At 44.9% G+C, this 22,154-nt stretch overlaps 2 protein-coding genes across 5 annotated transcripts; one reads left to right on the top strand and one right to left on the bottom strand.

Annotated features, from left to right (window-relative positions):
• The first annotated feature begins 1,200 nt into the window (after positions 1-1,200).
• LOC146177732 (uncharacterized) lies at positions 1,201-14,065 on the top strand. Its single transcript, XM_084580562.1, has 13 exons — positions 1,201-1,438; positions 2,595-2,657; positions 2,847-2,915; positions 4,632-4,710; positions 4,836-5,136; positions 6,827-7,211; positions 7,613-7,783; positions 8,013-8,115; positions 8,599-8,682; positions 8,749-8,985; positions 9,387-9,558; positions 9,620-9,768; positions 10,145-14,065. The coding sequence occupies exons 1-13, from the start codon at positions 1,214-1,216 to the stop codon at positions 10,345-10,347; spliced, it is 2,241 nt and encodes a 746-aa protein (XP_084436688.1). The 5' UTR covers positions 1,201-1,213; the 3' UTR covers positions 10,348-14,065.
• Positions 6,990-21,434, bottom strand: LOC146177733 (uncharacterized). Of its 4 annotated transcripts, XR_014701082.1 has the most exons (6): positions 21,055-21,427; positions 20,724-20,942; positions 20,453-20,615; positions 18,211-18,640; positions 8,539-8,623; positions 6,990-7,127 (listed from the first exon to the last, which is right to left on the bottom strand). XR_014701082.1 is itself a non-coding variant. In XM_084580565.1 (4 exons), the coding sequence occupies exons 1-3, from the start codon at positions 21,237-21,239 to the stop codon at positions 20,459-20,461; spliced, it is 561 nt and encodes a 186-aa protein (XP_084436691.1). In that variant the 5' UTR covers positions 21,240-21,434; the 3' UTR covers positions 7,003-7,127; positions 20,453-20,458. The 4 variants fall into 4 exon arrangements, 2 of the variants coding, with proteins under 2 accessions (XP_084436691.1, XP_084436690.1); XR_014701083.1 differs by lacking the exon at positions 18,211-18,640 and having other exon boundaries at positions 21,055-21,434; XM_084580565.1 differs by lacking the exons at positions 8,539-8,623; positions 18,211-18,640 and having other exon boundaries at positions 7,003-7,127; positions 21,055-21,434.
• Positions 21,435-22,154: the final 720 nt, after the last annotated feature.

Below are 22,154 nucleotides of genomic sequence, written 5' to 3' on the forward strand. Positions count from 1 at the left end.
TAAAGGACTGATATAGGGCGCCGATGACCACTACCCCTGGCTAAGTGTTATGAAACATTACGCGTGGGACTTGAATTCGAAATGTCTCCCATCTCGCATGCGCGAGCAGCATTGGATGTAGAGGGTCGAGCGCGTGCAGATGAATCATCGGATGGGCTGCTACGAGAAGGAGAATGATAACGCAGCCGGGGCAGCTCAATGAAACTGTCTGTTCTAGGGTCATAAACATATTGCCTTTTATTTACAGTTAGTTTGTCGTAGCGAAGCCTAAAGGATGGTGAACCAGGCAAAGATTTTACGAAAGCAGTTAACCTTTTGCGAGCGAGCCTAGTTGCTGCGCAGTAGTCTTCAGAAACTGAAATGTCATTTAATTGTTTTCAGCTCATCACGATGTGACATCACTTCTTCTTTCGCTTTAAAGTGCGAAAATTTTATTATCACTGGTCGGCATTTTTCTTGAACAAAAGGGCCACCAAGGCGGTGGGCTCGTTCTATTTTGTCTGGTTTAAATTCTGACCCAAAACTGGATGAAAAGCAAACTAATAACGTTTTTTTCTGTGTCATTCCACGTTTCATTGCTATCGGGTACGCCATAAAATATTAAATTATTTCTGCGAGATCTGTCTTCCAGATGATTGATGCGGGAAAGAAGCTCATTAATCTGTTGCGCCAAGTCATTAAAGGGCCCCTGAAACGCCATTTACGGTCGTATTTTGATGCTACATGTGTTTAGAGGTGGTCTTAGTGAGCATCGAGATCACATTCAAAAAGCTCTGCGTGTTAGCTATAATTTACAAATAATTTTTGAAAATTGCCACTCGCAGCCGACTTGGGCGACGCACCACCGTGCGTTTTCAGCCGCCCAGCCCATGCGACGTCATTGGGGTTAGCGTTATCATTGGCCATGGCCATATGACGTCACGTGTAAGTTTTGCAATTATAGATTTTAAAATTAGCACTATTCTTCCTGAAAGAAGTATTTTATTCGTTAGTTATTATTGTATATTAAAGAAAGGTAAGAATTCTGCGCGCATGTTGATGGAAATGGAGCACTTCCGGTCGAGAGATCCGTCTGCTCGCAAAAGCACGTGTTGTCCGATTGTCAGTCTTGAAATCTCGCGATCCCAACTGCTGCTGCTTTTTTTTCTGGTCTGCAATGGACCACAATTGCTGTGTAGCTGGCTGCAAAGCCGAGGACAGGAAAGGTGTTATAATGCGACATCGTGTCCCTACAAAGCAAGGTGTCACGCGGGAAAGCTGGCTCCAACGCGTCGGGCTGTCATCGTCGGACAAGCGCCAGGAGCTCAGAGTTTGTGGCCGCCACTTTTCCGCTGACGCATACCAGTACAATCCCAGTTTGGCGCAGCAAACTGGCCTCAACGTGAGACGTCAACGCCTAAAGTCCGACGCTTTGCCGACGCAGTTTCTCCCTGGAATGGTAAGTTTTCTGGGTTGCGAGTTATTGTGGAAACACGCGTAGCATGGCTCGGAGTCTCGCATGGAAGTGCATGAAGCCTAACGCAAGTTTTGCAGGCGCAGATTCCTTCCGCGCAAACCGCTCTTGCGAGAGGACAAGTTAATGCGCTGAAAATGTATGAAAGGAAGCTCTCGCCCTGCGGCGCGTGGATAAGGAAAAAAAAAATAAATATAAGGCGAGCTGCGCACATGGAACCATGAATTAACATACAATAACGTGTACGCGATCACAACAATCGTAGTATAGGGTTAGGGTGGTCGACTGCTGTGCCCAAGGCACAGCGGCCGCTTTTCGACGGAAGCGCATGCAAGCAAGGTGCCCGCGTACCGGTGCGGACAAAAGTAAACGGAGCACGCTTTTTCTTCTATCATTTTTCACTCGGTGCATATTGAAATTGGTAGTCGTGGTATGTGTGTGGACAGGTAGTAGACACAAGTGCCCCTTCACGGACAAATATTTCCTGATCTCCAGTGCGGAAGGCATTATTTTAATTTGACTGAAAAAGCCTAACTGCTCCGTTTACTTACGTCCGCACCTGTACATGTGCTGTGCGATGTCACTCAGTGCTGTGCGGCGCCTCGTCTGAGTCGAATTTGGGGCGTTGAACCCCATAAACCAAACCTGACTTGTAAAAAAAAAATACCAGCACACTTGTAACAATACAGACCAACTGCACCCCCCCCCCTCATTCACCTAAAGAAATGCTTATTTTACAGTGCGCTGTCCAATCTTGATCTTTGCCTTTTAACACATGTATATGCATGTCTTTCTCATTCATGAAGCGGAAAATTGAAGGGGAAATTGGCTCATTATGATACAATTAATGAAAGGAGCCAACAGTCGAGTCCAAGGTAAATGTAGGTTTTTTTTTTAATACTTTTGTGGTTGATATTGATCAGAATTAGTCCTGTAACGATTTTAGGGAGAAAGATGATTAAATACAAAGTGGAAGGAAAAATAACATGCGGTATATAGATAAAAAAAAAAAAAAAGATATCCCCTATGTTTACCTTGCACTTGCAGACTGTTAGCTCCTTTCATTCTCATTCATGTGCAGAATAATAAAACTGCCATTAACACAATGTTGATTACGCACAAATTTCCTTTCTTTTCCTAGCATGGCAAACCATCGCCAGGAAGCCCGAAAGGCCTCAGCACTACACAGGTTTCCTCTGGACAGGTTAGCACTGTGATCACGGTAATAATAACAATGTATATATACTTTTATATGTATATTTATATTTATATTTGTGTATATTTAGGCTTCATATATAACTTTGGAATATGTTGCAGACATATATGATGGCTCTATTGCTAGAAGCTATATAAACTAGCACAACTGTTGCTATGTCTTTATGCTTTCTTGCAGTTATGTGTTCAACCATTGCTCCAGGCACCTACAGGAGGTAATCCAAACACCACAGATCTTCCTGTAGAGGTGAGAATATTTTAGATAGTTTTTTGTCCAGTGGATGACGCAAGTCTTTTGACATATGTACATGCTTAATTTTCAACTGTACTGAACAAAAGGGTGGCTTTTTGGGCTTGTTGGTGCGTGAACATAGCGAGACTGTAGCGCAAAGCAGGTTTTTAGACCTCATCTTCACCTTCCACCCTAACCGCATTTGCTGGGCCTACCAGCCTCGCAGTAATAAACCTGTACTGCCGTATCATTCCGCACATTCAAAACTCGTAAAAAGAGCCATCGTCAGCTTGTGTTTCCAGAACTCTCTGAAAAAGTCGTGTATCCACAAGATAACTGAAAGTTTTAAAGAGCAATCCACAAGGTTGACTAATGCTGGGTACCCTGCCGATGTCCAGGTATCTGTCGCCGAGAAACTTCTGAGAAAATTCAATAGTAATCAGTGTCAACAGCCTCCGTTGTCCGATGGAAGAAAACGCTTTGTTGTTATGCCGTATATGCACAGAATTTCACATAATCTAAAGAGAATTGGACGTAGGGCAAACACAACTGTCGTATTTTCAGCTCCAAAAAAAACTCGCTTCCTTGTGCAAGATTGGCAAATCAAACAGTAACGGAGCACGAGCTTGCACGACTCGTCATCTGAAGCCTTACGTCAGTTGCATTGAAGGTGTTGTGTACAAGATACCTTTATCATGCGGTGGCCACTACATCGGACAGACAGGACGGTGCCTAAATCAGCGATTAATGGAACACGCACGTAACGTCAAGAATGGGAAGGGTAGTACTCTTGTTGATCATATTCTTTCTTGTGAATCGAAAACTTGCAAACCGTACTTGGAACAAACAGTTGTGCTAGCAAGAAATTTTGACATGACCACGCGAATGATAATTGAAGCTGAGAAGATAAATGCTTGCGGAGAGACTTGTGTTAGCACTCCGTCTATTAGTTTATGCGATAAAGAACTCTCTTTTCTCCGGCGGTGATACTGTCAGCACAAGTGATTTCCTATCTTTGGCGTATAAATGTGCTGCATGTCTGAAATAAAGATTGTTGGAAGTTAGCGCTCGTGTTGTTCGTTCTTCTCGTGTGTCCTGTCTGCTTTGCGCTACAGTCTCGCTATGTACTGAACAGCTTTGCATTATATTGCATGTGATGGCTCTATTGTTCGAGTAAGTAAGCTATGCAAATTAGTGCAAATGTTATGTCTGCTTCCATGCACAAGCTCGATCATCGCTTGAGGAACCTCCTGGAAGCAATTAAAATGTAGCTCTTCCTGTAGAGATGAGATTATTTTGGAGTTCAAATAGTTAATTTTGTTTAGTGGATGATGCAAAGCTTTGGTGTGCACTGGCACACCAAAAAAAGAAGCTCTGAGCACATATATTAACTGGATTAACATGGGAGACCCGCCGTTCAAAAATAATGAGCTGTTGGGTTGGTTCATGGAACAGTGTATTAATCTACTGTCCTGCATTGTGTCTTTTGTTTGTGCTGCTAACATGCCTCCAAATTTTTCAGAGCTCTTGAAACTCCACAAAATACAGCTTGTCTGTGCAAATTTTTTAGTCATATCAGTTCTCCACTTTCAGAATATTTGTGTATGTGTAGCAAGTTGACAATGTTTGCATTTTGTTAAGGGCAGTTCACTTTATACAGCACCTGAAAATGAAAGCATGAAAAATTTCAAATCTGCAACCATCATTATAATTATGAATATGTGTCTGCAGGAAGCATCGCAAGCGGGGCCTTCAACTACTCGCACGCATACTGTGGCAACACAGACAATGTGGGAGTGCAATTCTGTTGGTAAGTCATTATTGATAAAGCTGTTGTAGTGTTGCGAAAATGCATTAAAGAGAGCTATATGATTGATTACATTAAACGTAGACGGGGTGCTTGCCAATAATTCTAAATATATGAAATTTTTTCAGGTACACAGGTGTCTATTGGACTTAAATCTCTAGTCAGCACCAAGGTCCAAACAGAGAAGCCTGCCACCAGAGAAGTCGGGGTAGAGGCCGACCAGGAAACCTGTACAGCAAGAAAAACGCACCTAACTGCAACGGTACTTGATCCGCTACCACCTGTGCCAGGGCATTTTCAGCCTCCTCGTGGCTCAACACCCATCCCGATGGAAGTAGATGACTCTGTGTGCACCGAAGACGACAACGAGCCGCTAACTGCAGGCAGGGACCTGAGTTATGTGCTGCCATCTGATGCCAGCTTCTGCAGGTATTAGTATTTCCACTTCAACAGAGTTTCAATATTTAAAAACAAAAGCCCCAGCTGCAGACAGTCATGATATAGTGCATTACACTGCAACTGTAGATAGGTTGCACTTATTCAAGCTAGCTCAATGACATACAAGTAAGTGTCTAGTAGGAGCATAAAAGTATTCAAAATTTCCTAGTTTAGTTCTTCAACAGCATAAAAGCAGATGTCAAACGAAGATATAGAAGCATACTACATTTTTAGTCTGTGCTTAAATTTCCTTGTCCCTGTTCGTGCTGTTTCTCCTTTGAAATGGATGTCACCTAACTTTTCATCTACTGCAGCAGATCCAAGTAGTGCATGTTCACAATTATTTAAGCCAAATCAGATGCAGACTTAAACTTTCAAATACCATGCAGTTCAACGAATAATGTTGCAAAGTTCATCTAAAGCCCTTGCTAGCTTCATTCTTGGAGTGTTTCAAAGACAGGATCAAAACTGCAATACCCCACAGTGCACGGGATGGAGGGCTTGGCTGCAATATGGGAAATGTAGTTTTGCAAGTTGTGCACAAACAAGCATATAACGCAGTGGTGACATAGCATCGATGTCATAGCCTCCTTCCTTGTTCTTAGGAGTGTGCATGTTGGGATGTGACGAATATAGGCAGGATGGCAGGAGCCATTAGTCTGCTTCCCTGTAGTGTGCGGGACGTTCATGGTGGGGCCAAGAAGCAGAAAAGGGAGTTGAAATATATCTGAATTATGGCATTCCATACTAATCATGTAAATAAGTGAACAAAATGCAAAGCTGGGAGCTTGATTAGAAAGGGGCCTATACCGGGCTACGGTAGCTTCATTGGGAAGTGCTTGGTACCCTTTCCTGTGGTCTGGTAGTTACTGCTATCACTGGCCGCATGTTAAAACAGAACTTCTTTCAGCCACTTTTGTGCATTTGCTGGCTATGGCAGGCAAGAAAATTTGTCATTTCAGCACTGTTCATTAGGCAAAAAAAGAAGAAAACGCGACGAAATACATAGACATGACACGTATGCTACGTCACCTATGTGTCACATGTTCACTCATTCAAACCTGCAAATATACCCTTCCGGTGACACAGTCAATTCGAGTGATAGCGTTCATAACTCTCATGCATGGCTTGACATGATTAAGGATGTGGTAATACTCACAATGGGTCAACAAATATTGCCTTGATGAGTCTACAGAGACCATGCCTCATACATACCTTGCACACCACTAATCTCGGATGTGGTGTTAGGATATTCACAGTTGCTTCAGCTAGCAAAAGGGCAATTTTTCCTTACATAATATGGTCATGTTTTGTCTGCCTAGTGTACATTAGTGCTGTCTTTAGAGCTACTATGGAGCCATCACATGCACTTTGCCGTTTAATTTTGCACAAATATTTGAACAAGTCACTAAGATGCACAAGGATATTTGATTCTGTTGTGAAAAAAATATAAGTTGTGTAGCCATAAAGTGTACCTAATTTTCCATGGCATTTTTCTGTTCCCTGTTGATAGACCGAAAAAAAAAAATGCATACCTACAATAAACTTTGACAGCACCTTTATTTAGTACATTTTACAGCCAAGACATTCCGAGATGAACATCCACGGCTGCTACGTATTAGTTCATAATATTAACAATCATATGGCACTAATCGCTGATGTCACTGCACTTCTTTTTCAGCGACTATCAGCAAGAAACGGCCCAGTCAGAAATTGAGGAACCCCTTTACAAAGAGCGGAAATTCATTGTGTTCGAGGGTTGCCTGCGGCAGCTTCTTGAGACCTGCACAATGTGCGGGCAAACAAGAACCCTTTACTTCAGCATAGTGGGAAGCCTTGTGACTGTGAAGGGGACATGCTCACTGCAGCATTCTTTCCTCTGGAAAAGCCAGCCACTGGTTGAAGGAAAGGCAGCCGGAAATGTCCTCCTGGCTGCAGGCATCTTGTTCTCTGGCTGCGGTATAGCTTCGGTTCTTCGGTTTCTGCAATCCATCGGGGTGCAAGGCATCACAGAGAGGACCTACTTCAACTACCAACGGGCATACTTGCTACCTGCCATAAATGAGGTTTGACAATAAGAATATCTCTCATACAACATTCAAGTCAAAGTATATGTTAATAACTGCATAACTAGATGTCGCATCCTTTCATGACAACAACTTGAAGCTACAATGCAACATATAAAACACATAAAATGCTTCATATATGCAACAGCGGAGGCATTGCAGTGCAATGCACCTGCTATTGCACATCTCTGTTGCCTTTGGCTACATGTTTAATAAACCAGCAGCATGCTCTAGTACTGAAGGCATAATTTTTGCAATATATATTTTTTAGTAAATGTGCTGTGAGAAAAGTGAAAAGCAATGCAGCATTTGAAACCTGCCCCCCTCATCCTAATATGCATTAAGGCAACCACATGACTGCAAGTTTGTAGCCTCTAAATTGAACATCTCCTTCTTTGCAGCTTTTTCAGCAAAGGCAAGCAGAACTTGCTAGTGAGCTTGGGACAACAACAGACCTGGCAGGGGATGGTCGCTGCGACTCGCCAGGCTACAGCGCAAAGTACATGACTTACAGTGTACTGGCTGTGCAGAATGGAGCCATTTTGCACACAGCACAAGTTCAAGTCGGTGAGGTAAGCCCGAGTCAGAACAATATAATGATTCTTTCCCAAATCAATTCCATGCTTGAATTTCCTGCCCTGCTTCAATGACTAAAGTGATGCCACACCCTAAACTTCAGCCAATAATGAAGAGCACGCGCAAGGCCACTGAACAAGAAATTCAAACATGGCACAGAACTGGTTTTGGAATCATAATTTCTAACCATTTTTATAATATGCTAACTACTGTTCACTTGTGCAGTCACCAGAGGTGCCAAACAGTGTTTCGATGGAGAAACAAGGCCTGATCAAGTGCTTGGCAGCAGTGGAAGACATTGGAATCGGCATTTCTTCACTGACTACAGGTACCATCCAATGTTCTTGCACATGTTAGTCTTCATTACAATATTATATGTCAATGTCACCATCATTTCATCAAGTGTTTAGTCTGATTTATGGGGTCCAATAAACCAAATTAACTCTATAGCTATGAAAGGCGCCATACTAAAGATTTCAGAATAATTTTGACTCCCGGTTATTTAATGTGCCCTGAAGTAACCCAGATGCTTTGTGTTTATCCTCCACCGAAACAGGGCAGCTGCAGTTGGGAGTAAACACGAGTCTCCTGGCTCTGTAAGTGGCAAGAATTAAACCAGCAGAATAAACATTTAGCTTGTCTTACTCTTGCAGATAGATACAAACTGGCCCAATTTATAGCTGTGATTACACAAATAGTCTGAGATTAATGTACTATCATTAAAAAGTGCTGTGTTTACCTCTGCTCTTACCATTTTGAATGGGCCTCACAGTTCCTTTTCTCCCTTTTCTTTCTTTTTTTTTCTTCATAGACCGGCACCCAGCCATCAGGCGGTACTGCAGGACAAGCAGACCAGGCATGAAGCACTGGTTCGATGTCTGGCATATTGCTAAAGGTAAAGAACCATATTTTCTCCTCTCCTTGACAAGCTTGTAAGCATCTCTTTCCTCGTGAAATGTAGGTCTCAAGAAGAAACTGCTTGCCGCCAGCCGCAAGCATGTGATTCTTGCAAGGTGGATTCAGTGCGTTATCAATCACCTCTACTACGTGGCTCGATTGGGCAAGGGGAATGAGGAAGTGGTAATCAGCATGTGGAGAAGCTTGCTAAATCATGTTTGCAACAAGCATCACGGACATGATGGTCCTTACAAGCAGTGCCTACATAAGCCACTTCAGGACAGAAAATGGCTGAAACCAAGTATGTAGCACTTCAGATCCTATATAGAATATCTATACAGCTCTTTTCGCATGACAGTGGTGGGATTGGTGATGGGCCTCCAGTAGTAAGCTGTGTGTCTCTTTCTCAGCACACATCAGGTGAAACCAGTTATGCCTGTGCACATTAGCTGGTAGGTAGCCTGTGAAAATTTGGCAGCAGCCTCGGCCTTCTTGCGTTCTCAGCCCTAGGTAGCTGGAATACATAGTATTTTAGGGCAGCCTTGGTGCAATTTAATCAAAACCTGTTAGTCTGTAGCAGCACGTAGGAGGCTTATTGCAAAGGTAGTTTGGCACAATCGGCGCAGTATTCCCACCACTGTAATGATAACATGGCATTCAAGCATATTGGCTAATAACCCAATATAAACAATCCATTTCTAGCATCACAAGCATTCCTGGAGCTAAAGAAAATCGTGGAGAGCCCACTGCTGCTTCGAGACTTGAAACAAATTTCTCCAAATGCACAGACATTTTCACTGGAGTCATTCCACAGCGTGCTCAACCGATTTGCTCCAAAGTCAAATGCTTATTCAGAAGAAGGGATGCAAGAAAGGTACATAAGCAACAAAGAGCAGCGAGAAAACAAGAGTCACATTGCCTGCTTTATTCTTCAGGACTCGCCTGGCTGTGCTGCATTTTAACGAAAATGTTTCAAGGCAACAAGCTTCCACCCGGGCTGGCGAGGAACGGTGGAAAGTGAAAACTTCTAAAGCAAGGAGGGGTCACTTCACTGTGAGTCAAGTGAAGGAGGAGCCAAGCTACAGTAAGTAAGCCCAGCAATGAAAACTGATCACTAGTTTGTGCAAATATGATTCACAATGCAACAGTCGAGCCCACTTAAACGAACATGATATCATGCATGTTCACAGCTGTGCATTTCATGTTAGACGGTGCAATAGCTCTAATGGGTATTTTGATAATTTTACCCTTGAATGAACCATGGTTTTTGCTTAGAAGTGTTATTCAATCTCAACTGTATTTCCTCTCCAGGGGCTAATGTGTTTTTTTGCTGGGGATAAATACTACAGTACAAGAGTGAAGTCTATTTCAAGCTCTTGCTTACTTAACAGGGATATGGTGTAGTATAGGCAGCTCTAAGATGTATGCTAAGAGAGGACTGCTTCCTTCTTTTTGCACAGACTATGTTGAAGCACTGCTGCAGGACACGCTGGAGCGCGCACGAAGCTCATATAAAGAAAGCTTCCAGAAGAGGCCCCAACCCACTCCTCATCACATGGCTGCAATGTATGAAAGGCCAGAAAAAGCTGACCTCATAGCCTCCAAAAAAAGCCGGTATGCAAGCACAGCCACCCCGAGAGCCATGAGCAATGCCACAGAGTAAGATTAAGCTGTTCTGCCCGCTCACTACTGACAAAAACCAACATGCCAGGATGTTTGGTTTGTGGGGTTCAACGTCCCAAACCGACTCAGGCTATGAGAGACACCGCAGTGGAGGACTCGAAATTTCGACCAACCACCTGGGGTTCCTTAATGTGCACTGACATCCCACAGCACACGAGCGCCCAGCTTTTCGCCTCCACTGATTGATTGATTTGACCAGAACGGCTACTCTGGATTTGTTGCCTTTGCCGCTGACGTAGGCTCGGTAGTTTAGCTGATTTATGCAGTTTGTGCCTGTTTCTTGAAGCATTATTGCTATGGGTAGGGTTTCTTCTTGAGCTATATTGCTGTAAGAGTGATTTCTTGCTCTTATAGCCTCTGCAGTTCCATTGTAATATTGTGGTGGAATTCGAGTGTTTTTCTTGATGCGATATGGTTTGTCCTTACTGTTGTGGCTGTCCATTTTGTTCAGCCATTAAGCATTCTACATCGTTCGCAAGTCTTTCTCGGAAATTATTGAACTCGTCAGCTAGGCACTACAAATGGCTTCCATGGCCTGCTTCATCTCTATGATTATGCTCTCTGTTCTGTCTATTCTGCTGTTCGTGTCTCTCATTGTTGCTTCAAGTGTTTCCTTTGTTACAAAGTTGTTTTCTGGTTTCTCTGCACACCTTCACTTGGTGGGTGGAGGTTTGTTGGAGCTTGTCTTTCCCCCATTGTCGTTTGGTGTTCTAGGGGAGTGTTTGGATGTGGAGGAGGAATCATTTGTTTCTTTTAGAGGAGTGACAGTGGGTACTGCAGTATTTTTAGGAGTGTGGATTTCCTGTCTGAGCACCGAAAAGTGGCCGCCGAGGTTGGAATTTGATCCCGCATCCTTGGGCACAGTAGTTGAGCACCATAACCCCTGCACCACACTGGCGGGGCTAACATGTCAGGATGTCTAGCGAGATGAAAGAAAAAATTACAACGATTCAACGCTGCTGAACCAAATATTGAGCAAAAGCATTAGCAGCGGGTGACCGAGCGTTCTTCTTCTCTTTGTTTTCTTCCTCAGCCCGTATATAAAGCCCCGCTTTAACCAAGGCGTATGAACGTGCCTTAGTGGCCTATAGGGGTAACGTGAATGCCAGGGTCCTAGCAGGCTGATTCTGACATAACCATCCCATGTGGAACGACAGACCCAAGTTGGCAGCTTCTGCCGACCACTTGAGTTCGTAGCCCACGGACGCTGCAATGCAAGGATTCGAAAATCACCTATGGTTGTCGGCATCGCACAGTACATGGGTGCCATGCATTCATCAAAACATGGCTGTTATGGTTGAAATCAAATGTGGGTCCCCCAGCCCAGTAGTCAAACACCTTAGCCTATGAGCCACCTTGCCTGAAACGGTGAGCAGTCAACTTCATGATGGCAATGGATTTTGTTGGGACAAGGGCAGCTTTGGCCAAAGAGCATCCTGACATAAGGTTTCGGAACTTTTTCATGAATGGATGAGATGAAAGAGACATTTTGTTCCAAATTCAGAAGCAGCTGTTTGGTTGCATTCAGCTACTCGATACGGCATCAAAGAAATCTTCCTAATACCCATCTCCAAACTCAGACATCTAAGCAAACGCGGAGGGACCTGTCAGTTAATTACATGGTGTAGTAACCCAGAAGAGAACTGCATGATGCTGATCTCAGTGACATGACAAGCTGCTTCTATTTTGTGTGAATGCCTCTTGCAACCTGTGTAGAGGTTTCCTGACACCATGTAATATGAAGTGAAGGCAGATGAATGACGGGTGCCAGATCCTCCTGCTCCAGGGGTGAATGCTCTACTGCAAAGGATTGAAGCTTTCCCCCACCAGCTTCAGAAGCTAGACAATAAGGCAGTGAAGATGACAGCAACACTGCAGTTCGAGTTGTCGTCCGAGCAGCCGAAGGCAACCGTTAGAGAATGCTACCATATCATGAACAAGAGAGCCTCTGTATCAGCATAGAACATCGACTACAGCCGCACTTCAAAGTACTGCAAGTAATGAGAAGCAATGCTTATTTTGTCAGACAAAAAGTAAGCAGAGGACTGCGTCTCACAGAATAAGCGTATCCAAGGAGGAAAAAACTCCTAAGATGGGCCACTGTTTTTGTTGCTTAAAGCGAGAACACCTGATAAAGGACTGTAGAGGTTGCATCAAATGTGATTGATGTTCAAGACATTCCAAGTCTATGTGCAGTCTGAACTACCAAGGTTGAGATCGAGAAAGTCTAGCTTGCACCGGTGAGCTTTACATTGAAGCAGACTGACTGCTAAAATAGCAGGGATGATCCAAGGCATTGGGACTGATCTAGAAGACTGAAAGGCATGTTCTCATTCAAGTCTCATGGTAGTATCCATTTTACCAAGCAGAATGAAGTCATAAGCAGTTTGCAACTTCGGGCTGTAGCAAAGTTATAAACATGACCCGTTGGGTGTGGTTTGAGCAAAGATCTTTTTGCAAGTCCTGTGAAATGCCAATCTTCACTAAGCTCACTGCCGTAACATTTAAAAAAGGTTTTTTTTAACGATATTTATTGCCTCAGGGCATCAGTAAGGTATGAGATGAAGAATGAGCTAATGATTAAATGAATGGGAAAAGGTTGGCTGATTTTATGAAGTCCAAGAGTGAACGATGATGTGGTCCCTCAGTCCAAGTGAGATACGAGGCAGGATTGTTGGCTGAAAGGCCAGCTATCGTCAAGTGCCGGATACGTGTTGGTTTCAAAGCTGGGCAGACCCACAGCAAATGGTGAATGCCGGCTTCAACATTTCCGTCATTACATATCGGACACCCTGGGTGGGGATATAAGTATCAGAAATGAGACAAATGAGACCACGTCAGAGTGACAGCTGGTGTGATGGCAACCCCTACCCGGATCCTCTTGTTTTCGCGGTTGTTTTCGCCATGCAGCGGTTTCGCTGCTACCTGTACGGAGAGCCTTTCGTAGTAGTAACCAATCACCATTCCCTATGCTGGCTACTCAATCTCCGTGATCAGTCTAGTCGCCTAACCCGCTGGGCACTTCGCTTGCAAGAATACGACTACAGCATTTCGTTCAGAAGTGGCCGGGTTGCCACTTGCCACGACGGAATGCGACGCGGACAACTTTGATCATTACGTCGCTGCTTTATCTCAGATTTCCAGATACTCACACCTTTCGAACAGAGGAACACACCGACCAGCATCTGGAGTCGTTCTTAACTGCTGCTCAGGACCCAACCTCGAACAGCCAGTTTTGCCTATGTGATGGCCTGCTATACAAGAAAGTTTACTCGGACACTAGCCTTCGGTTCCTGTTGGTAATACCTGAAATCCTCTGTCTTTCTGTTTTACGCGTCATGCATGATGATCCAGCTTCGGGACACCTGGGATCTTCGAGAACTTTGTACTGCACTCAGGAGCGATTCTACTGGCCACGGATGCGCCACACGAATTACCAGTATGTTGCAAGCTGTCCTCAGTACCAGAGTTGCAAAGGTCCTACTGGTGTTGCACCAGGAATGTGGTGCCACCCAAGGCTCCTTTTGAGAAAGTAGGAGTGGACCTTTTGGGTCCTTTTCCAGAGCTGCATGGAGGCAATCGTTGGATTGTTGTATGTGTGGGCCATCTTACTCGCTACTGTGAGACGGCCGCTCTTCCCGCAGCTGCAGCATACCAAGTTTCCCTGTTTAAGCTGCATTCAGTCATCTTGCGACATAGTCCCCTGAGAGTTGTTATAAGTGACAGAAGCCGTCAGTTAACTGCCGATGTAATTGAAGAACTGCATTTATGTGCATCTGATTTCAGACATTCGACCCCTTACCACCCTCAGACAAATGGTTTAACTGAACGCACCAATAGAACTCCCACGAATATGCTTGCCCCCCCCCCCCCCAATGTATGTCGCATCGGACCATAAAAATGGAGACTGTGTTCTTCCGTTCATAACATACGCCTTCAACGCTACCAGGCATGAGACCGTAGGATACAGTCCATTCTTCCTCCTGTTTGCCCGCTCCCCTTGACACACCCTCAACACCATCCTCCCATTTTGCCACTCAAGATGACCCGTGCTTAGCCAAAACTCTTTGCTTGGCTGAAGAAGCACTGCGAATAGCCCGACTGAGGACTTTGGCGTCACAAGAGCGATCGAAAGCTCGCTATAATGACCACCATCGCCAGATCATCTACTTCCCCGGTGACCTAGTCTGGCTTTGGAAACCAATGAGAAAGCGCAGCTCACACCAGAAAATGCTGGCACGCTACACTGGCCCACGTGATCTTAGAACGACTCGACGAACTTGACTACCGGATTGCACGTCTTACGGCCAGTGGACGACGTTCGGCAAAAACTGAGGTGACACACCGGCCGTTTGAAGAAGTGCCACTTTCGTGACAACACCTGACTTGCCCGATGGGCTTCGTTTGCAAAAGGAGGCAAGAGTTACAGACAGATGAATAATGAATATGAGGAACTCGGGAGTAGATGGACGAAGAAGGAAGAGTGAGTGGAAGTGTCACCTGTTTTGTGTGCATCGTTCCTTGGTCTCAGAAACGTTGCGTTACGTAGAGATGTCAAGAGTGTTACGTCGTCTGTAAGCCAGGCGGAATGTTTGTAGGAACTTTGACTGATGAAGTGGAAACACTATCACTGCTCCTTGTTCACATGCAGCTGTTTGCTTGCAATCAGCTGTCTGATGCGCCAATGACAGATTCTTTTGTCCTGATGAAGTCTCCAACCTCAAGATATTTTCCCCTGCTCAAAGTGCAGTCAGAGACCTATTCCCCAGCTATTTTACCCGTATGACCGGAGCACAAAATTGGGAAGGTGTGTACCTGGTGTTTCACGAGTGAGAATCCAGTAGCATCAATGACAATACTGCTCCATGACTCTTCACGAATTCAGCCTGGAATCGGAGAGAAATTGTCTTGCACGATATGATCCCCAAAACTTGACTGCAGGCAATGCCTGGGACATCACCTGTCCAGTGGGTCCCCAGTGAACATGGTGAAAGCAAGAACACTGGTAGGAAAGTAAACAGAATACAAAACATTAAGAAACCTAACAAAGGAAATGCAACCACATCTTGCTGGAGACAGTTGGTAATAGATACTGAATAAGAGGGCTCCTCAAATGCTACTTGCGTTGTAATGCAAGAAATCTGTAGAGGTGGCCTTTACGAGTATTCGAGTTAAATTAAAAGCTTTGTGTGGAGCCTATCCTTTACAAATAAATTCTAAAAAGTGCTCCGGGCAACACTCGAAACCGACTTGGGCAGCACATGCAAACCTCGTCAATAATGTCAGTGGGCCCTTTACGTCACTGGCAGTACCTCATCTGGGAGATAACTGGCAACTAGCGCTTGGGTCATGTCTGCCACCTCTTCACTGCTCGAACGCCAATTACTCCCAGCTTCCCACGTTATGTGCCCCTTTTTCTTCCTCGCCTTTTGGCACATCACAAATGGTTGCACGAAGGAAAGCCCTGCACGACAAAAGCACCTTTCCAACAACCGACTTCAGAAATCTCACCGTGGGTCAACATGGTCATGAAGAAAAGCTTCTTCAACCATCGTTAAAAGTTCACCAGCCAGTTTCACAACCACCATAGCGCAGCCAGTTTTAAAATAAATAGGTCTCGGAGTGTAGTGCTACGAAACGCTAAATGTAGCCAATGACTGGCTGTAAAAAACGATGTTGGGAGGTTACACATTAGACAAGCTGTGCTTTTTTTGCAAAATGGGAAGCCCTCAAATATCTCTCCTTTGCTGGAACCTAGCCTTGAAGGAAAGCTTTCTTGGACTTTTTGCACAGAAAAAGGATATTTCGTTGCATAACAGGCCAGTGTCTAGTTCGGACTGAAAGACACATGCAAACTTCTTGCTTACTGATGATAGCACAAGATGATCAGTTCGATCTGGAAGCTCAAGGGTGAGCCAACGAAATTGATCACTCACTTTAGTGCCACAGTACAGACAGCCAGCAATGAAAAATAGTGAGGTTTCAGACAAATACTGCAGAGCTGTCATAAAAGGAAATATTTTCAGTGTAAAGAAGTTTATTATGCCAGCTCTAAAACACCACTGGAAAAATGATAACAGTTCATGAATGAAACTGCATCTGGATATAAGCAACAGACACCACGATTATCAACAGTCAGCAACACACATTCCCACTGCTAGCATGACATACGTCCAGCTACCTAGATCTCCTGCACACCATACGAAATCAGGCGGAGCACAGCAATGCAATCTCTAAAATACATGAAGCACTCTCCAAAACTCGATGAATTCTTCATCTGATGGTGAAAACAGCAAGACTTCTAAAGGAAACTGCGGATCAACAACGTGCAACCAATGGCACAGGCCCTGCTACACCTACGAAACAAAGGGGAAGCAGAAACTGAACAAGTGCACCACCTGATGTCACAGAACCAGTGCGAGGACTTGGGTGTAGCTTATTGTAGCCATTCTCCGGCTTTGCATGAACTTGAGGCAAGCCAACAAAGCCATCTGAAGATCGATACCCAACGCCAATGGTTGAAGCAACAGGACCCAATTCTGTGGTATCATCAGCAGGAACTTTGAACAAGCTTCCTGGGGCATAACCTTTAGCAGATATTGTAGACAACAAAGGCTCAAATGTTTGTGGGAGTACTTCATGCAACATGAAGGCAGGTAGTGAGAAGAAGCAAGCAATGTTTCAGAAAACATTAATGCATATAGCAAGGATATGTCACAAGCTGCCTCACATATAGAGCGAAGTTATGGGATTTCTTGCCTCATATATAGAGCGGAACTAACGGGAGAGCATGCTTCGACAAGACGCTCCGGGGCAGCGACCGGCGAGAGCACATCCTTGCCGGTCGGGCCGCAGTACAACCAGCAGAGAGTATAAAAAAGGCAGACCGGAGTATGCCGCAGCAGTGTGCCCTGGGCCTCCCTCGTGGCTGCTTGCCCCAGGAAAGTGTCGTGTTTTTTTCACAGAGCCCGCGACCAACTTGTCGTCCCCCCTCCCTGTACGGCCGCCGCTACCGACCAACTCTGCAACTACGATTAGATAAGAAGGCTGTGGGAATCTCTTTTGCTACAGACTGTCGGTTAATTGAATATTCTTTTCGCCTTTGTTTAAACCTTGATCTGGCTTAGTATTTTACGCTGTGTTTTTGTGTAACTCTCGCCCTTACTATCTCTGGAATACTTGCTTTGTTATTTTATAGTCTTCTTTATCGCAGTGTTTGCTCATTGTCGGCTTTTTCTCGTGTCATTTACCGAGTCGTTTTTTATTACTATCATGTCCTGGTGTTTTATTTTTTTTTTATGCAGTGTAATTTGGACTACTACCTATAAATGTTCCCATTGTATGTTGAAAAAAGTGACGCATAAATTTATTCCTTGATCACACACCAACACATTCACTTCACTGGTTGATCGGCCTAACTTTTAACTGTGTTCTCAAACCTCATAGAGGGACGACGGGTAACCGTAAAGGGGATCCCGCGCCTCTGTTAATCGTTAAGGTGGGGTTTGTGACAATATAGAACAGACCAAAACTGCAGGAAAGGTATTACATATGCTAAAAAATTACAAAAATTACAAAAAGGTCAATGAGCTGCAAGGATTCATCAGATTTGCCAACTTTAATAAAAATTCATGGCACAGCCTGCATACTCTAGTGCAGTGAAAAAAACTGCTCACCCCCCCCCCCCCCTTCAAAAGAAATTGCATGAGTGCACTCAATTCTGCTTAGGTGCAGTAATGTGAAAGCACTGCGAATTATGTCACACTGCTTAAATTGGTCCGACATTACGCTAGCAAACCTCGGCCGCACTCTTCCAGATGGCGTATGTGTATGCCATATTTACCCAGGTTAAATGAAGGAGTGGTGCAGATGGAACTTCATGAAGATGACAATGTTCGCCGCACAGCTGAACAGAATGTTGTAGTTTGAACTTGATGAAGACAGCGATGCTTACTGCACAGAATGAGAGTTTGTTGCAAAGTGCATTGCTCGTACCGTAGACGGGGAAATTCCTCAGCCCACACAACCAAAGCAGAAGCCAGTGGAGGCCGCTTGGAACCGTCAAAGCCGACAGCCCACCATCACACACCCACGTAGCTGGTCGGAATGCTCTGCCCCAAGGCAGGTGACCTCTTCCCCTTGTATAAGTGCTCCCTTCTTCTCTCCTTGCAAATTTCATCGTGGTCTTTTTCTGTAAAGCTGTAAATTCTTCAGTTCTGTTCCTTCTTCCTGGTGCTCTGTTCTATATTGCCTTTTGTTTTCCTTTGACTATCCTGCATAGATAAATAAAATGTACCTGCATAGATAAATAAAATGTAAACACCAACACTGGAAAAAGCGGCCATGAAAAGAAGAAGAGGAGATATGCGGATAAGAAAAGCGACAGAAAAAACTAGAAACAATCTCAAAGAAACAAGACAACAAGCCAAGCTGTCGACAAAGTTCAGGCCCCAGGCTCCAGAAATTGCAAGAGAACAAGTTAAAAGTATCCTTATCAACAGTGCCAAACGAATGAATTATGAAAGAAGCTCCTCGCTCTATAAAATGCCAGAGGGATAAATATTAGAACAGGCAATGACAAGGTCTCCCAGCCCGACTAAGTGATTCCTGCGGTACAGGCCCCAAAATGAGAAGCAGTGGCTACCGTAGCTGGCAGAATTCGTGTACATATATTCACTGTGAAAGGAGAGCGATGTAATGCACAGTTACATACAGCTGATAATCAAGGAATAGGGGATTATGTCCAGGCATGACAGCTTGTGATAGCCGAGACAGCTAAAGTAAGGCTTTTAGAGCATTCGCTCTACTCCTCCCATGCACAAACCTCAAAGTGAATGCAATGTTGACTTTGAACTTTCACGCTGTGTAGCAAACAATGTCATCTTTACAGCTCAGACATGAGAGCACTATGCTATCGCCACAACCTATCACACCTCGTAGTAAAACTAAAACACACTCTCGCACTATACAGTAAACATCGCCTCCATCAATTTCTAACTGCAAGACATTTTCGTGCGCTACAATGATCATAGTCTTAATGTTTCATCTACTCCTTCTCCTTCATTAAACTTACGGAAATACACCATGCACATACGCCACCTCACTAAAGACGGAGGCTGCAACCGTGCCAGACAGCCTGCCGAGACCATTGAACAAAGAGAAGCCAGACTAGCCCATTGCCAAAAAGCTGAGCAAGAGTGCAAGCGAGCCAAGATCGAAGCGGTAGCAGCAACTGTGACTGCGGCCAATGGCGAACGCGTCCTTGAATCAAATTTCATAACTTTTTGAAAACATGTAGTGCTGCCCCTACACTTTGGCAAACACACCTGAAAGGGACCAGCTATTACTGCAGCTTGGAGATAAGAAATGTGACACCCTGCAAGCATATTAGACTGTAAATAAATTCGAATTAATAATTCAGATCAGCAAATGCAGGAACAAAAGTCGTGGTTTGATCTGTGCTTCACCTGTATTACTCCACTGCTGGAATGGATGTATTCTGCTATCTGTTGTCCTGTATTCACGGCTAGGAGTATCAATAAACAAACCTTCAAGCACTCATTTCATTGTGTCAGTATTGATCACTCACACACTCGGTATCAATCAAAACACAGAATGCTTGTGCTGCCTCGGCAGAAGCATTCTGTGTTTTGATTTTAATTTTTTTTTTCTATAAATTCCATTCCAAATAAATGTTTATGGTAGATGCTTGGAAGCATGTGCCCAAGTAGACTTGGCAATGCTTAGCATTGTCCTCCATTCTGGCTTGTTTTTGGATGTGTATATATATATATTTTTACTAGGAATTGAACTTTCTCCCCAGGTTTTATTTTTCACTAGCTAACAGTTCTACACCTTTCTTGCTTACACATCTACAAGTTCTGGCACTTTAGAGAAATGCGATGTCTGTTCTTAAACAGTGCCACAAAACAGACACTCGACAAAGTGCATAAATTGGCGTTCATAAAATAGCATTCTCAATTTTTCCACCTTAAAAGTAAACGCACTTCCATGCACCACTCGAAGCAGTGCGCCTGCACACGTGATAAAGTTTAGAAGCCAGCATGCAGTGAAGCGGCAATCACCTGAGATTAAAGGGGAGGGTGCCTGAATCCCACGTAGCTCGCCGACGGAAATTGACGACGAACCCGGCAAACGACGCAGGCTGGCAGCACCACCCTGTTGCCTTCGCCCAGCCTGCCCCAAATCCACTTCGTAAACAAGCGGTAGGCTATGTAGCGGTGCTGCCTGAAAATACCACTCTTTACAGTAAACGGATCACACACACACACACACACACAAAATAATAAAAAATAATAATGAGAATCTGTCACCCGACGCTTCCGCACTACCTACTTGTTCACATCTCCGTCTTCATCGATATTCGCCCCCTCCTCCTCTAGAGCAATGTGCACAGCCCGAAGAACTTCGGGCGTTAGGCACACGCTTTGGAACGCTGGGTGGCTCGTAATGCAGCCGATGCAGCCGCCGTGCACCACCAGCACCTCCGGCATGCTGCGGCAGCACACATCTTCTTCATGTGTGGGCATGCGTTCGCAGCAGCCGCAGCGGCACCTGCGCATAAGCAAAATGTGAAAAGGCCCCGAAGCAAACACGAAACGGCATTTCGTGAAATAAGAAAGTTGTAATAACTTATGTGCAGTGGCGCGCGCGCCACGGAACGCACCATGGTAGGCCGTCGTCTCCGCCGCCAGCGGGTGGTTCAGACGGGCCAGTCGATGGCGTGCTGCTGTCACTGCTGTCGTCGCTGTCTAGCGGATCACGAAACGGCGTGTAATCATAAGGGTCGAAGTCCAGCTCGGCGGCGGCTTCACGCAGCGAAGCTTCAAGCTCGGGATCCATGCGTTCCATGGCGACCGACACGCGAACCGCAAACACGAAGGGGAAGAAATCGGAGCACCACCGGAAGTAAACAAACCGAGAGTCGGTGGCGTCGCTGGCGTCGCTTCGTGACGCATTATGGGCGGGGCGTCGGCCCAGACATTTTCTTTTTTTTTTGGCCGGCGCATGGCGTGTATGAGTTGAGGGTTACAGCGACGGGAGAGGAGGAGCGTCATTTTTAATATGGAATATCTGCGTTATTAAAGATGTTAGCCTAAATTTTTTTTGCGCTTTGCTGACTAGTGAAGGGCGCCGACCGCTCGTGTGCTTTTCTTAAGCACAGCTTCAAGCTTTTCATGGGCCCTTTAATGGTGTCGTTTGTTAACAGATGTTCTCCTTCGAGACTACTAACCATGCTGACTTCTGTTTCAACAGAAGCGAGTCGAGTATCAATATTAGACAGCCGCTTTGCTAAACATTCCTGATTGGCTTTTACGTCATTCACAGCCTGCGTGAACATGGCTTGGGCCTCCGCTGACGCCTCACAGGCGGTTTTAATAAAGGACAACGCAGCCATGACTTCATTATGACGATGGGCGCACGACGTGTCGTCTTCATCAGCTACTTGGGTCTGCCGCTCTGTAGTTTGCTTGCGATTAGGCCCGGGGTTTAGCTCAACGTCACCCGAACATAGCAACAACATAAGCAACACCTCCTTGCAGTCACAACACACGTCATAGAGCACTTGTGGGCACGGAAGCAGCAGTAAAAACGATTTGATGTTTTCCTAGCATGTAGAGAACACGATTGACCAACCTGGATAACGTGAAGACGACGATCGTTAGCCATGTGCTCTATCATGCTGCTTCCATGCCCACTGACGTGTCGCGGCTGGCTGTTGGCTTTTAAGGCAGGCGTGGATGATGTTCCTGTTGATGCGGCTGA

This window comes from Amblyomma maculatum, chromosome 10, assembly GCF_055883805.1.
Source record: "Amblyomma maculatum isolate TAMU_Amacu chromosome 10, ASM5588380v1, whole genome shotgun sequence".
Taxonomy (NCBI): Eukaryota; Metazoa; Arthropoda; class Arachnida; order Ixodida; family Ixodidae; genus Amblyomma; species Amblyomma maculatum.

Bases quoted from the DNA above. Each gene is read 5' to 3' on its own strand.
- LOC146177733 (XM_084580565.1), bottom strand. From the start codon at position 21,239: ATGGAACGCATGGATCCCGAGCTTGAAGCTTCGCTGCGTGAAGCCGCC. The intron at 20,943-21,054 runs GTGCGTTCCGTG...GCTTATGCGCAG, and splicing joins GGAGACGACGGCCTACCATG to GTGCCGCTGCGGCTGCTGCG. The intron at 20,616-20,723 runs GTAGGTAGTGCG...TGGTATTTTCAG, and splicing joins GAAGACGGAGATGTGAACAA to GCAGCACCGCTACATAGCCT.
- LOC146177732 (XM_084580562.1), top strand. From the start codon at position 1,214: ATGCGACATCGTGTCCCTACAAAGCAAGGTGTCACGCGGGAAAGCTGG. The intron at 8,683-8,748 runs GTAAAGAACCAT...CGTGAAATGTAG, and splicing joins TGTCTGGCATATTGCTAAAG to GTCTCAAGAAGAAACTGCTT. The intron at 9,769-10,144 runs GTAAGTAAGCCC...CTTTTTGCACAG, and splicing joins GAAGGAGGAGCCAAGCTACA to ACTATGTTGAAGCACTGCTG.